The sequence below is a fragment of the Microtus oregoni genome, unplaced genomic scaffold (genome assembly GCF_018167655.1).
Source record: "Microtus oregoni isolate MIOR12 unplaced genomic scaffold, Mior012 000007F_ref0000211, whole genome shotgun sequence".
In the NCBI taxonomy this organism is placed as follows: Eukaryota; Metazoa; Chordata; class Mammalia; order Rodentia; family Cricetidae; genus Microtus; species Microtus oregoni.
The window spans coordinates 18,963,935-18,979,556 of NW_024543066.1; the positions used below are offsets into that span (position 1 = coordinate 18,963,935).

At 41.0% G+C, this 15,622-nt stretch overlaps 1 protein-coding gene across 48 annotated transcripts in view; it reads right to left on the reverse strand.

Annotated features, from left to right (window-relative positions):
• Window positions 1-284: 284 nt before the first annotated feature.
• Map4k4 (mitogen-activated protein kinase kinase kinase kinase 4) overlaps window positions 285-15,622 on the reverse strand; it is a 139,405-nt gene continuing 124,067 nt past the window's right edge. For 32 of the 48 annotated variants that reach the window (XM_041655831.1, XM_041655832.1, XM_041655840.1 and 29 more), the window contains 9 exons: window positions 14,193-14,310; window positions 13,714-13,884; window positions 10,699-10,842; window positions 7,244-7,378; window positions 5,586-5,686; window positions 3,687-3,836; window positions 3,036-3,195; window positions 2,139-2,278; window positions 285-1,905 (listed from right to left, as the gene is read on the reverse strand). In XM_041655831.1, the coding sequence (XP_041511765.1) occupies window positions 1,822-1,905; window positions 2,139-2,278; window positions 3,036-3,195; window positions 3,687-3,836; window positions 5,586-5,686; window positions 7,244-7,378; window positions 10,699-10,842; window positions 13,714-13,884; window positions 14,193-14,310 (1,203 nt within the window). In that variant the 3' untranslated portion in view covers window positions 285-1,821. Of the gene's footprint in view, window positions 1,906-2,138; window positions 2,279-3,035; window positions 3,196-3,662; window positions 3,837-5,585; window positions 5,687-7,243; window positions 7,379-10,698; window positions 10,843-13,713; window positions 13,885-14,192; window positions 14,311-15,622 lie in introns of all 48 variants that reach the window. The other 16 variants (XM_041655828.1, XM_041655829.1, XM_041655843.1 and 13 more) reach the window with 1 other exon arrangement.

Here is a 15,622-nt window from a genome sequence, read left to right on the forward strand (position 1 = left end):
GAAGGACAGGTATCTGAATGGGACAGATGGGACAGGCTTGGCACTAGGTACAGATAACTATTACACGGGACAGGGGATCAGATGGCTCATGCTCTAAAAGCGAATTCACCATCAAGCAAGATCAAGCCTTTGAAACAAGCAGTTTCTGTCTGGGGAATGAAGCCCACAGCAGCTGTCGTAAGAGCTACAGCAGGATGGCAGGGCATGACTCAGCATGACTGTCCCTTCTCTGAGACACTAGCATCCTCAGAGGAATGTAGTGATCACCATGAAACCATGAAGCAAATTATTACAAGACATTTATTACAAATGTCACAGACATATTCATAAAGAAAAATTAGTTAAAAAAAAAAAACAGAATGAGAGAGCAAGTGAGAAAACAAGAAAAGCCAGGGCTTCAATATTACACCTAAAACACAGGGAGATGCCATCTTTATGAATAGGTAGAATCAACTACATTCTTAAAATAGTTTTAGTGCGTTGCATTTTTAGAAAAGGGACACCCCCTTACCCCCAAGAAAAGGTTCCTGAAACAATGAACAGTTTGCATGACTACTCAAATGTGACAACCTGCCTGCTACCAAACCCCAACTGAGAACAATGCAATCTCGTGTGTTAAGGGTAGGTGAAGGGGGCCCACCCACCGACCACGAATGGTGAGCCTGGTGAAAACAGAGGCTCTGCGTTTTGAAAGCAGACCGCACCAGCCATGAGGTCGGTCTCCGCCTTCACAGACAGCTTTTCTGGTACCTGATTAGACTTGTGACAAAGTCAGTCAAACTTCAATCAGATAGTTTTGGTATTAAAGTTAAATTAAACATTAATGTTTTCTGCCAAATCCATAAACTAAATCACCTCTCAATGCATTAAAAACAATGAGGTAGGCAAAAAACAAAACAGTAACAAAAAAAAAAAAAAAAAACACAGGAAAGTTGACTTTTTTCCTATTCCAAGTGCAGACCATGGTGGAGCTGCTGTTGCTCTTCCAGGCTTAAACAGAAATCAAACCTTTAGCAGAAGCAGTGCTAATACTGTCACACAACAAAGTTCTGGCCATCGAACAAGACACACACATTTTTTCTTTCTTTTTCTTTTTTTTTTAGAACCATCTGCACAATTTAGGCAAAACTTGGTACACAGAAAAATGACTCAGTTCTTGGCCAGGACAACCCTCTCCAAAAATTTTCAAAGAAACAAAATGGGACCCCTTAACCCACCCCACCCACCCTAGCCCCACCCACAAAAAGTTATCCTAGTAGCTGTGTCTTTCACATTTTATAAATATTAACTTCTTAAACCTGCACCTTCTTCTTTGTCCACATATTGTCACATTACAAAAAAAGAAATGTCAATTAAATACATTGTTAATGTTACTATATTAAATCTGTTCTCTGCTTCAGCAAGCTGCTTCTTACACCACTTACACCTCCTTGTGCCCACTGCCAACATCTGATGGTGTGCTCATCACAACCTTCAGACACCCACAGGCCAGAGTCACTCAGAGACAGGAATCCTGGAGCTGTGGAAAGGCGCTCTTTCTGGTCTGATGCTCATCCCCAAACACTCCTAGCACCGATGGTAGAGTCTAAACAGCACCAGCTGCAATGCAGCCTTGATTTATTTTCGAGTGAGGAAAAGGAGAGATCGGGAATAAACTGGCAGAAAGTGTAGGAAGGAGGGGAGAGGACCCAACACGCAAGAGGCCTGCATATACAGCTGTCCTGGCTGCACCGGTGCAGCTCTGAGCTCCAGTTGCAAGGAATTCCAAGTTCTCAGGGTCTTGACGACTCCGGGGGTCAGTGATCCCAGCTCACACCGCCTCTACCAGCTCAGAAGAGAAGTCCTGCCTAAGGTCATGAAATAAACCTGACTGCTGCCACCAGACCGAACGGAGGCGAAGAACACCTGCAAACAAAACCAGAGAGGGCAGTCAGCAGGCCATCTGCTGCCTTCTAGTGACGAACCCCACCCCCCAAAATATGTCTAAAAAGAAATGTCTAAAAGAAATGTCTAAAAATTTTCCTTAATTTATTTTAAAATATGCCAGAACTGCAAGGAGATTCACCATCAATGTCCATAAAGAATAAACCACTTAAAAAACCAGCCACAACAACATAGGAGCCATAAGGAAACATTACCTTGTCATTGCGTTCACATAAGAATTTTAGTCTTTGAGCCCTTTTGTGCATAAATACACCATCCAAGTGGCCGGTTTCCACAGACCGTATCTCGATCGCCTTCTCTCCCCAGCCCATGGTCTGGTTCGATCGGATATATGCTTTTAGAGAGGGGAAAAGTGTTAGCATAGCAGACTTGTGACAAGTCGCTTGTGACGCACACACACGTCTACCTGAGTGCCTGGCATGTGAGGACTTTGGTATTTCAGGCGTTCTGCCTTGGGGCTGGGCATCTGTTCAATCACTGAAAGCCTACCTCCTGTGCACAAGGCCCGGGTATTGATCAAAAAAGGGGAGTTGTGCCTCTATACACTGTCTGTCATGGGAAGTAGTCATATGAATTAATAATTGAAAGAACTGATTTTCCTTAGGCCTTTAATCAACTTCTGGAAATAGCCATGGTGTGTGGATTATCATACATGTTTCATCAACACAGCATGAGAGACGGTGAGGAAGAAATGACGAGCAGACAGTTCAGGGATGTAAACACAAAGCCATGAAATGGTCAAACACCAGCCTCTGCTCCTGGATACAAAGCAGATGACTGGGCAAGAGGCTGTTTCTAACTGGGGCTCTGCCGCTCAAGATATTTCTATGATTTGCTTCACTCCATATAAATTGGTCAAAAAAAAAAATACACCTGCTTTATTCTATATAAAGTAAGGGTCAAACTAGAGCACTAGCACAGCTGTTAAAGGCACCCAAGAATTACGTGGGTTTTGTCTTATTTAACCTTCACCCATCTGCTGATGACCACTGACCAACCAGAAGGTATGAGCAACACGCAAGTTAGTACAATAAACAGATGTGCTCTTAGTGGGCTCCTCTCACAAATGCCTCTTCATGATGCATCATTACCTACAGATGTTGGCATCTCTCCCCACTGCAGAACCACATCCTTGGTGATCCTTCCATACGTGTTTACATAAACCCCCTCATCTTCATAGCACACCAGAAGCTCCATTCCATCCGTGTTGGGGAGAATAATGATTGCGTGGGGTTTGATGCTACACTGAATCTAGAGAACAGAAACAAGGAAGCATGTTTGTAGCTATCTCCAGCCCCATGAAAATGCTCAGTAAGACTGTCTAGAGAATGCAATAGTCCTATACCCCTGGCCATACCTACCACAAATAGGCAGGACTCTTGGGAAACCCATACAATATACAACCCCAAGTCTACCATTTACAGATCATGGACTCTACTGACTCACAATTTTTGAGTCCTGGAAACATAACTGGATAGTAGACACATTTGAGAAACATTCCCAACCCAGGCTGTTCTGGCCTGACAGCAACTGCCCAACTCCATCCCATGTTAGTTAAAGCAAGTGCTAAATGGTCTTCAGGTCCTAACAGAGCCAGGAAAATGCTGCTTCGTTTAAATACTCACCCTACACGCCAGGGAAATGAGGAAACCCTGCTTGTGTTAGTTCACTAGCAGAGTAAAGGGAAAGTGAAAACAAAGTGAAGCCAGTCAACCAACCATAGAGTGTGGGTTCTTTCTTACGTGTGTTGGTAGATAAATGTCATAGACTGAGCCTGAATCCACATCAACAGCATGGAATCCAGCACAAGATCCATAGATCACTTTCAACCTCTGGCCTTCCTCAACAGTGAGATCCACCAATAATGGTTTATGTACCAGTTCTCCAAATGACTACAGAGATAACCAAGACAGAAGCAGGAAGACAAACTTACAACATCAGATAAGAAACTGGCTGTGGGCATCTGGTTTATCACATGGCATTGTTAATTAGCCTCTGGAAGATACTTCTTCCCTCCCACCTAGCAGGAAAATGCTCTGTCCTGTGTCTTGATTAGAATATGTGCAAAGTCAACAATGAGGAGCTGGCACAACACAGTATTTGAATATTCAAACACAGCAGTGGAATGGGAAGCTGTAGGAGTCACAGCACTGAGAATCTGGCTGTTGTTAGGAGCTATAGACTTTGTGTGACTCAACTGGAAGAGCCCCAGTTCTTCACATCAGCACAGCTCACAGGACCAGGACAGTAAACTGGAGTAGTGACATAAGGCAAATCAACATGCACAGTGTCTGTCATGTAGGAATACTAAAACTAGATTCCAGAAGACAATGTAGGTAAATTTCCAATTTAAATTGAATCTATCTTTACTCAGTAATACTAGATTTACCAAAAATGCTAACCCCACTGACTCTGATTCACTGGGGAAATCAAGCAATAAGCACCCCCTTAATTCAAACTTCCCAAGTAACTGAAACTTACTCTTTCAATAAACTATATCAAAATTATTTTAAATGCAATTATTTTAGATGAAATATCTTATTTCTTAACTTCTAGTAAAATGTCCCTGCACTACTCTTAAGGCTCTATATCTCAAAATAGAAATAATTATTATTTCTATCTAATGCTAGAACCGTATCAATTATAATTAAGAATTTTATGCATTGGATTTAGGGCACTCCCTAAAATAAATTACTAAAAATATACACAGGACAATGACTGTCAGTTCTCTGTATTTGGTGGTGTGGATGATTATGGAGTACAAGGCTTACTGGAAATGTTCCATATACTACCTTTTATCACATACACTGCAAGTAAATATAAGACCAATCATGAGTGTGTATAAACTCACACCCTAAACAGTATCAAGTTTAGCACAAACATTATTACTTCACCCAAACTCTACCTGTAGAATGGTAAAACCACCTTACTGTAAATATCAAGATACTGTTAAACTGAGTTTTTTAATTGAAAGAAAAACAGGACTATAATATAGTCATTAACTTCCTTCTTCCATTTATTTAATGTGTAATATCTATTGTTTATACCCTCCAGAATCTCTATAATTCAATTATCTGTTTGTTTTATGATAGGGTTTTGCTATGTACACCTGGCTGGCCTTGACTCCACAACAATGTTCCTGCCTCAGCCTCTTTGGTGTGCACATCACACCCAGTTTATTACTCAGTTTTTCAACTGTACTGCACTAAACACATCCTTTACTACTGATTTCTGCTGAGCTCTTTTAACCATATCTGGATCGTCATCACATCTATGTCTTTTCATGGAGATCTACATCACCATCACCGTCATCATCATCATGATGATGGATTTTAAGACAGGGTTTCTGTGTAACCCTGACTATCCTTGGACTTGAGAGATCGCCTGCCTCTGACTCCTGACAGCTGGGATTAAAGGCGTGAGTCAACGTGTCCAGTTGAAAATCTAAGTTTTAAGAGAGGGTGCAAGTACCATTTGGGAAAAATGATTATCTGAGAACTTAGAAAATAGTTACATGTGCTTATTATTATTATTATGTTATGTTATATATAGCTTTTTATTCGACAGTTATTTTACATTAATATATACCTTTATATTAACTGTTCAGGCTTCTTAAGCCAATTTAAAACTGGTGGTTTTACCTTAAAGGCCATAAACTTGTGATATGGCTTCGGTGCCCACGCATAGACTTCCACAGAACTCTTCAAAGCAATTACCAGAAATTTGATTCTTTCATATTTTACTGAAATAAACATAAAAGTCAAGAGAAATACTATCAGTATTAACACAGAGCCACAAATTCTTTCTGTAGCCATTTGTAAACTTTATAAATATGCCTCTTATTGCTCATCCAAAATCAAGAGAGAGCTGAAGCCACACACTTTGCTTTTCTAATTCTTCCGTGTGTAATTCACTTCCCTAGATCAATTCTACAAAAACAATAAATAGTTTAGCAGATGATCATAATGTCTTAGATTCTAAGTATTTTATTACCAATGGCCAGCCCAGGCAGCCAATCCTAAAGACTGGAGGACTCATTATTACTTCCAAGTGATAATAGTGTGACAGGCCAACCAAGGGGCTCATACAGACAAGAATAGGGAAGGAGCAAAGTAGTACATGCTGCTTGAATGATAAAGCCCTTGTGTTCTTTCAGAGCTACAACTGCTCCCTAGTGTGCCCTAAGCACACGTGATGTCTGTTCCACATGCCACCCACTCCACACGAACTTTCTATCATCACACCTCTATCTGATACAGCTCTGGTAAACATCACATACTGTCAAATGTTAAAGAGTCATACAAAGAATTATAAGAGGCTGTCCAATGAACGCTGTTAATAGACTTTTCTGGAATGATGGAAATCGTTCTATGTGTACTACTAATCCCTGCAGAGAATACCATAGCTACTGACATTGAGGAGGTCCTAGGGCCACATGGGAGCTGAACTAAAGATTGCTAACACTAATTAACTGTATTTTAGCCACCTGATCTTGTTAGAAACTCAGAATCATTCAAAATAGAAAGATGACTCCTGTAATAATTATTAACCGATGAGCTGGCATTATAGATAAAGAAGACAACGTCGCAGATTACAATATCCTGGGGGAGGTGGGCAGAACAATTGTGTATAGTCTGTACCTTAGTAAAATATGCAAGCACAGATCAGTACTCAATGGATTCTCTAACCTTAACCAGCCAAATTCTATAAAACCACATTATCAGTCCTTAAAACTGTGACTTTGTTATGGTTCATTATTTCCCATTTATTTCTAACACACACTTTCATTTTTCTCATATGGTTAGCTAACTTTGTGAGATTCACTGAATGTTCCAAGGGAGGAAAATGCCAATCAAACAATGGTTGCCAAGAAACAACAACTAGCATGCCACAGTTGTTCATACATCAGGACTACGGTAGCTACCTCTGCATAATGTAGTTAAGTAAAAATAACAAGGCACAAAAATCAGTTAAATTCTCCAATGTTCTACTAGTGACTGCTAAGGGGCACCCAGCACACTCTAAATAAGAGCCGAAAGGTAAAGGGATCAAAGTCAGAGGGCTCAGTATGGTAGCATTTTCTCAGAGAGGTCATCTAGAATCACACCTTACAGAGGAGAATGAGGGCTGTTAAAGAGGGTGGGAGACTCTCAGGGGGAAAGGTGTAGGGAAGACTGAGGACAGAGTGAGCAGAAGGAACACACTGTGCTGTACTTATAGACGAACAATACACTAAGATGTCCAGATGAACCCTAACTAAGCTGAAGAGATCAAACACTACAACTCCCTGGGAACTTACCCACTTTATAGTGTACGCATCCTTCCAAATCGCCCACAGTCGTCCACCCTTGCTTCTTCTCAACTTCTGGGTCATTATGAAGGATTTTATTTCTTAACCAGGATAAATAGTAGACACGTAACTTATCCTTTTTTCCTAAAAAATAACATAAAAATTTATATTTTGATAAATATAAGTATTTTATATGCATGGTCAAAAATAAATCTTATCACTAATAACAAAAATATCCAAAAGAAACAGTAAATACACTTCCCCTAGTGAATTATTTAGTATCAGTTTTATCTGAAATTCCTATTTGGGCTACTTCAAGGAGTTCTGAAGCCCCTTTAAAAATTACCAATGGTATAAGCAGGCATGGCTAGGACAGGATTTGAAAGAATAGTGAATCTTCACTTACATGACAGATCATAAACCATACAGTAGAAACATTTCTGGTTTTTTGTATTTTACTCTATGTTAATGATAGAATGGTGGGTAGCAGGCTATTGTGCAGCTCAGGATGAGAGCTAGGAACCAGAAAGACCAGAGCAGCATGGCTTTCTGCTCCACCCCTTGTCTCCTGAGTCTAACACCATTAGCCAAGGATTAAGTCTATAAAATGAGGTCTCTATTAAAAAAAAACAAACAGAATTACAGAGTTAAGATGAACTTTCAGATAGCAGAACATGTGAGGGTGCTGGGAGACAGTCCATCTGGGAAAGGATGAAAACTTCTTGAAACAATTACAGTGATGATTTTGGATAACAAGCCTATTACACAAAAGCCAATTACTTTCCTATACATCAACTGCAAAATAACAGAGCTGAAATTTAACATAATATTCATAGTAACACTAAAGAAATGAAATAGGCCAGGCACTGGTGGCACACGCCTTTAATCCCAGCACTTGGGAGGCAGATGCAGGGGGATCTCTGTGAGTTCGAGGCCAGCCTACTCTACAAGAGCTAGTTCCAGGACAGGTTTCAAAGCTAGAGAAACTCTACCTCCAAAAGGAAAAAGGCACAAATCTCACAAAATACCTCTTTTAAAGATCTATTTGAGGATAATTATAAAATTCTTGTCAAAGAATTAAACAGAAATACTTTATGTTCATAGATAGAAAAATGCACCATCAGTTCTTCCCAATTTGAGTTACAGACTCAACAGAATTCTAGTCGAACCCAGTGGAGTTATCTGTCCATACCATAAACATCCTCTAAAATTTATATTCAGGAGCAATGCAGTGACATGTTGAACAAAATACTGAAACAAAAACAAAGTTTCTGGACAATTCTTGATTTCAAGACTATACACCCATTACAGTAACCAAGACCATGTGGTTATTAGCAAAAGAAATAAGAAAACAGTGAAAAAGCAGGGCCCAGAAACAGATGCACACAATGCAGTGAACTAACGGCAAAAGGAAGAAGCCCCTTCTAAAATAAACGGAATGCTGTGAATGGAAGGGAATCTGTTCGCAAGCCTTCAGTGTTCCACAAACATAAAGCACAAGCGAGTCACAGACGTAAATGTGAAAATCCAAGTTTGCAGCTTTTAGAAGAAAGCACATACAAATCGGAGCTTGGATTTGGCAGTGACTTTTTAGGTAAAACACCAAAAGAGCAATACACAAAAGGAAAAAGAAAACGAAGTATTTGATTTCACTAAGGAGTCTGCTCTTCAAGACACTGGTAAAGAGAATTAACAGAGAAGCCACAGGCAGGGAAAAGGTATTCCCAGAGCACATGCAATGAAAGGCTGCTATCTAAAATATACAGAGACTCCTTATAATCCAAGAGTAGGGGGAAAAGTAACCCGGTTGCAATATGGGCTAAAGATCTACGCAGACACTAAGTACACAGGTCCCCAAGGAAGAGACAGAGAAGGCAGAAAAGCATGAAAATACACACATCACCAGGGGATTCCCCATTTGAACAAGAGACCACTCTACTAACCTATCAAGATGGAAAATCCAAAACACTAACAATCTTGGGCATTAGAGATGAGGTACAGAAGCCCCCTTCCCTAACTGTCAATTGTGAACACGGAGCCACTTTGCAAGACCGTTCAGCAATTCTCCAGACTAATGAAGCTTTTGGCCTATGCTTCTATTAGTTGTGTTATTTGGCTTTTTATCAAGTACATGAAATGAAGTAAAAAGCTGCACACAAATACTTATCTAGCAGCTTTCCCTATAACTTCCTACCCAGAAGCACCAAGATGTCATTCAGTAAGTGACTGGATACACAGCGACACATCTGTATGAGGAACATTTAGCAATATAAAAGAGACAGACACCAAACCACAAAAAACATGAAGCAATCTTAACTTGAAAGTGTATTTTCAAAGGAAAGAAGTCAGTCCACGTATTACATGATCCAAACAGCCATGCAAGGTTAGCACTATATGAATCCAATGATACAGCATGCAAGAATAGTAAAGTAATCAAAAAGTTGATCAGCTGTCACCAGGAACTCAGAACAAAGTACAAATAGTACTAGATAACAGAATAATGGAATATATATGTCGTAATATAGTTGTCAAAACCAAGTTAATACACTTCTGCATTGCTGGTGGGAATGCAAGCTGGTACAGCCTCTTTGGATGTCAGTGTGGTGATTTCTCAGAAAATTAGGAAACAACCTTCCTCAAGATCCAGTAATACCACTTTTGAGTATATATCCAAAGGATGCTCAATTGTGCCACAAGGACATGTATTCAACTATGTTCATAGCAACTTTGTTTGTCATAGCCAGAACCTGGAAACAACCTAAATGCCCCTTGACTCAAGAATGGATAAGGAAAATGTGGTACATTTACACAATGAAGTACTACACAGCAGAAAAAAATAACAACATCTTGAATGCTGCAGGAAAATGGATGGAGCTAGAAAACATTATTTTGAGTGAGGTAACCCAGACACAGAAAGACAATTATCACATGTACTCACTTATAGGTGGTTTTTAAACATAAAGAAAACCGGTCTACAAATTACAATCCTGGAGACTAGACAACAATGAGGACACTAAGAGAGACTTACATGAATCTAATCTACATGGGAAGTAGAAATAGACAAGATCCCCTTAGTAAATTAGGAGCATGGAGACCTTGGGGAACGGTTGAAAGGGAGGGGAGAGGCAGGGAGAGGAGCAAAGAAAAATGTAGAGCTCAATAAAAATCAATGAAATTAAAAAATAAAAAACCAAGTTAACGCACTGCATAGCAATATAAATTACATTTTAATTAATAGTAGCATACTATTAATAACAATAAAAAATAATGGACTACAAATAAAAAATAGGTTAGTAATAAGGACAACTGGGTGCATGTAGTGACTCTGCACACCTTCCCACATCAGGCAAACTCACAATACTCTGTGATTATTTAATCAGTAGTTCGAGAAGGAGCCGAGTTCAGTATTTAAGGCTAGACATAATGACCGATGCTATAGATTCTGCTTTACAAAAAACACTTACCAGATATTGTCACCAAGACATTCAGGCCCTCAAGAACATCCATCTGCTGGAACCGTCTTCTGTTGATCAGAGGATACACTTTCCCTTGGCCACTTCTGTCCAAGAGCATCAGACCGCTCTCTGTGCCAACTAGCAAATTCACCCCTGTTTCAAGAACACAGAGTGGCTACATTTTAGGCTGTGCTTGTATGGAGCTGTACCGTAAGGAAAGGAAACCATTCTCTATTTGAAAGGACGATAGCTTCCTTAATTCAGAAAGAAATGCTCAGAACAGTGAGGTTAAGGCAAATGATTCTTGCCACACAAGGAATGACAGTGACATTTACTTAAGTACTGAAGAAACCCCATCACCTTACCTGTGCCCACCGTCCTTCTGTCCTGAGTGTACCGTGAGCTTACTGTTTCTTAGGTTTTACAGATCTGGCCACATTGAAAAAAAACCTTCCTCTGATACCATGGCCTCACAACTGGCAAACTTGTGCTTACTCGTAGTCAGGAAGTATCTCTGCTTCTTCCATGGACACTGAAGTTGCTGCCCACGTATGTCAGGTAACAGAAACAGTGGCTCCTACTGCCACGCTTTACTTCCTTATTCTTCCGCACACTAAAGACTCCTACTGAACCCAGGCTTCCCACCTGACAAAGCTACCTAGCCTGGTCTCCAAGTCGAGGTAAAAATCTTCTTGCCCCTCCCTTCTGTCCTCTCGCTCTGGTCTACCATGCTTGCTGACCATTTTACAGATGATGGACACAGGCCTTGATTCAGACTGTCCAGATAACTTCCACTTTCTTTCAAGTGTTCATTTTCTTAAAACTCAGGAGTCATGGTGTATCTTTAAAATTTACACCTCCCAAGATGCAGTGTCAAAATCTCTGGTCTGACAATCAGGACCCCACACTTCTCTAGCCAGTAGCCTTCTTCCACTAAAAGCTTCAGTTAATATGGATTCTCCCTCTACATTCACACATTTATCCAAATGTTCGTACTTCTTTGCTCTAAAACCTTTACCTTTGGAAGCATCTTCCAGCGAACTAAACACATCCATTCATGTCAATCCTCTAAGCTGGGTATAAACTCAGCAAGACAAATAACCAAGTCTCTGTGCTCTTACAAAGTCCCTGCTAGGTCAATCATCTTACACACATAAAATGGGCAGTGGGAGAAGTCAAGACAGTTTGTTAAAGGGGAGCAGTCCATAAAACAGCTTGAGAACATTTTAAGAGAGTCTCTACAATTTGGGCATTTTCCCCCAGAATTAAGTCATTATCAGATTTGCATGACTACTAAAGAATTTGTTACTAAGAGTTTTGCTGGAAGTTTATGAAGCTGTAAGGACACATGCTCTAAGTCAATGCTCTGATTCATCTGCTAACGGACTATCCATAGGAACACCACCTATGTAAATAGACTAACACTAGGAACCAAATAACCCTTGCCTTTACCTTGCTTCTTCTCAGGCATTTGGTCACAAGAAAGGAACTAAGGTCAAAGTCCTTTTAGATGACCAACACACTAGACAAAAGTACAAAAATGAGGTGGGTCTGGAACTTGCTGGGACATTTGAGGAACATGATGTAACACTAAGACTGTTCCCAGGCCTAACTTTTCTGGATAAAATGACATCATTTGCTAAGCATTTATTATCAGTTTCAACATAACTGACATGTTTAACACAATCTCTACACCAACTATGGTGTAACATATAAACTACATTAAAATCTTTCAGTATGAATAACTGACAGCCTGCTTCCTGAAACAACGGCTACTGACGTCTACTGAGCAGCAGCAGCTTGCTAGTCACACCTGTGTGCCAGGCTCCTGCTGCATGGAGCCCACAACCCCTCACCTAGTTTTAGTTTACCTAGCCGTGGTTCTCAGCCTTCCTAGTGCTGCCACCCTTTAACACAGCTGCTCAAGCTGCGGTGACCTCAACAGGAAGATTATTGTCGTTGCTACTTCATAACTAATTTTGCTACTGTTATGAATCATTATGTAAATATCTGTTTTCTGATGGTCTTAGGTGATCCCTAAGTCATTCAATTTCCCCAAAGGGGTCCTGACCCACAGGTTGAGAACCATTGATCTAGACAGCTAATAAAGTCCTCATTGTGTGCCATGAGCTTTAAAACAGTCACGACATGGCAGAGTTCCTGACCCCAAGAGAGCAGGTGTGTTTGCTATGAGTATGCATAGCTCTTCAAAGAGTTTGGGAGATGGCTGGGCAGGAGCTTCAGAGCCGAAGGAGGGCAGGCGGCGTGGGCGAGGACAGGGGCAGGGAGCGTTTGCAGGATCTAAAGGTAAAAGCTGAGCTCTTGCGTTGGTCTCACTTTTTTCTCCCAACAACAACAGAAAGGGGCATGCAAGGCTGGGCTGGAAGGGGACGGCTAATTTACTACTGCATGATGTGCTGGCTGTGACTTCAGGGACTAGGACTGTAGGACGTATGTGCTGTGGACCCCTCCAGAAGACGTCATGTCATTTTTAAGTAGAAGTTGTGTACTCTTAAAGCAGAACACAAACCGTGGGACTAGATGTCAGGGTCAGGACAGGACAGAAAGGAAAGTTTGAGTTTGCGAAGGCAGACCTGAGTGTACAGCAGGCTCCCTGCTACTGCCCTGAGTACACACATGTAAGACAAGACAGGCAGACAGTCCCTCTGCAGACTGTTTCTAAGAGTGTCATTTGGAAACTGGTCAAAGTCACAGGCAAAAAGGTGAACACAAGCACTGACAGACACTTAATCTCCCTGTGCTAAGGACACCTCCTGCTTCATCCTCACCGTGCACCTCCACAGGAGAAAAGGAGACATCTATTGCTGGAAGGACTGCAGACACACACGCACTCTGTCCCCTAACACATACTCAGCTAGACTGAAGGCAGCAACCACAGAAACCATAAGTCCTTCAAAAAGAAAAAAAAAATCTCTGCACTATTAAAACAGCGAGTCTCTGAATGACAGACAAATCTGTTTGTCACAATAAAACTACACAATTTGACAGCAGTGAGACACCTACCCCATAAGGCAGCACACAGTATCTCTGAGTTAAACCTCTTCTTGTATTTACGAATCTCAGGGGTGTCACTCTGTGGTCTAGTGTTGGTGGGGTTCACATTGACCACTGAGCCTTTCCGAGTAGGATCTTGCCTTATGGCTTCTGGTCTCATTCCGTCACAGGAAAATCCCACTGAAATACAGTACATGTGAAACCTTATCTCCTGTACGCTCACAACCGCCCAGCCCCCTCAGCATGCCCCAGATAAACAGCCATATGCTGTACCTGACACTTTCTCAGAGAAAAGGCATTCTGTGAAACATACATGGAAAAGGAAACTGACTGTGAGGCTCACTGCTAAGCAGGCAATGAGAGTGGGATGGACTCCTTAGCAGAGGTCTGTGCCATGAGCAACCATGCCATGCCTAAGCCTCTTGGGAAGCTACTCGAGGGACCAGGTCCTGTCTGTCAGCTGCTTTCCTTGTTGCTGCTGTACTTACCCACGGAAGTAACTGTCGTTCCACTAGATGGAGAAATCTGTAGTAACCTGGGGTCTATAAAAGGTGTAAAGGAGGAGGAAGATTTGTGTTTCTGGAGTGTGCTACTAGCGGATTGAGTCTGCAATGTAAATTTCAATTTCATTAATATAAGAGACATTTAAAAAGTGAACATTAAATTCCCAATCCAAGCCACCTCTTCCTGCATCATTCCCCAAAAACCCCAGCAGGCATTTCAACTGCCATATCTCTTCCCCGAGATGCACACCTAGGGCAGTGATGCTGTAAACTACCAATAAAAGCACCACTTTATAATCAGCTTTAAAAAAAAGTAATGGAAATTCTTAAACAGCATCTAAAGTGTCTTAACATCACTTCAGTACTTTCTGGATTTGCTTCTCATACCACCCCCCAAATGTAACCTACGATCTACTATCTACTGTGGCAGACTATTGGTGTGATCTCCTATGTGGTGTGATCTTCTATCTACTGTGGCAGACTACTGGTGTGATCTCTTATGTACTGTGACAGAATACTGGTGTGATCTCCTATCTACTGTGATAGACTACTGATGTGATCTCCTATCTACTGTGATAGACTACTGGTGTGATCTCCTATCTACTGTGATAGACTACTGATGTGATCTCCTATCTACTGTGATAGACTACTGATGTGATCTCTTATCTACTGTGATAGACTACTGGTGTGATCTCCTATCTACTGGGATAGACTACTGGTGTGATCTCTTATGTACTGTGATAGACTACTGATGTGATCTCCTATCTACTGTGATAGACTGCTGGTGTGATCTCTTATGTACTGTGATAGACTACTACTGATGTGATCTCCTATCTACTGTGATAGACTACTGATGTGATCTCTTATGTACTGTGATAGACTACTGGTGTGATCTCCTATCTACTGGGATAGACTACTGATGTGATCTCTTATGTACTGTGATAGACTACTGGTGTGATCTCCTACCTATTGTGATAGATTACTGGTGTGATCTCCTATCTACTGTGATAGACTACTGGTGTGATCTATCTACTGTGATAGACTACTGGTGTGATCTCCTATCTACTATGATAGACTACTGGTGTGATCTCCTATCTACTGTGATAGACTACTGGTGTGATCTCCTATCTACTGTGATAGACTACTGGTGTGATCTCCTATCTACTGTGATAGACTACTGATGTGATCTCCTATCTACTGTGATAGACTACTGATGTGATCTCCTATCTACTGTGATAGACTACTGGTGTGATCTCCTATCTACTGGGATAGACTACTGGTGTGATCTCCTATCTACTGTGATAGACTACTGGTGTGATCTCCTATCTACTGTGATAGACTACTGGTGTGATCTCTTATCTACTGTGATAGACTACTGGTGTGATCTCCTATCTACTGTGATAGACTACTGGTGT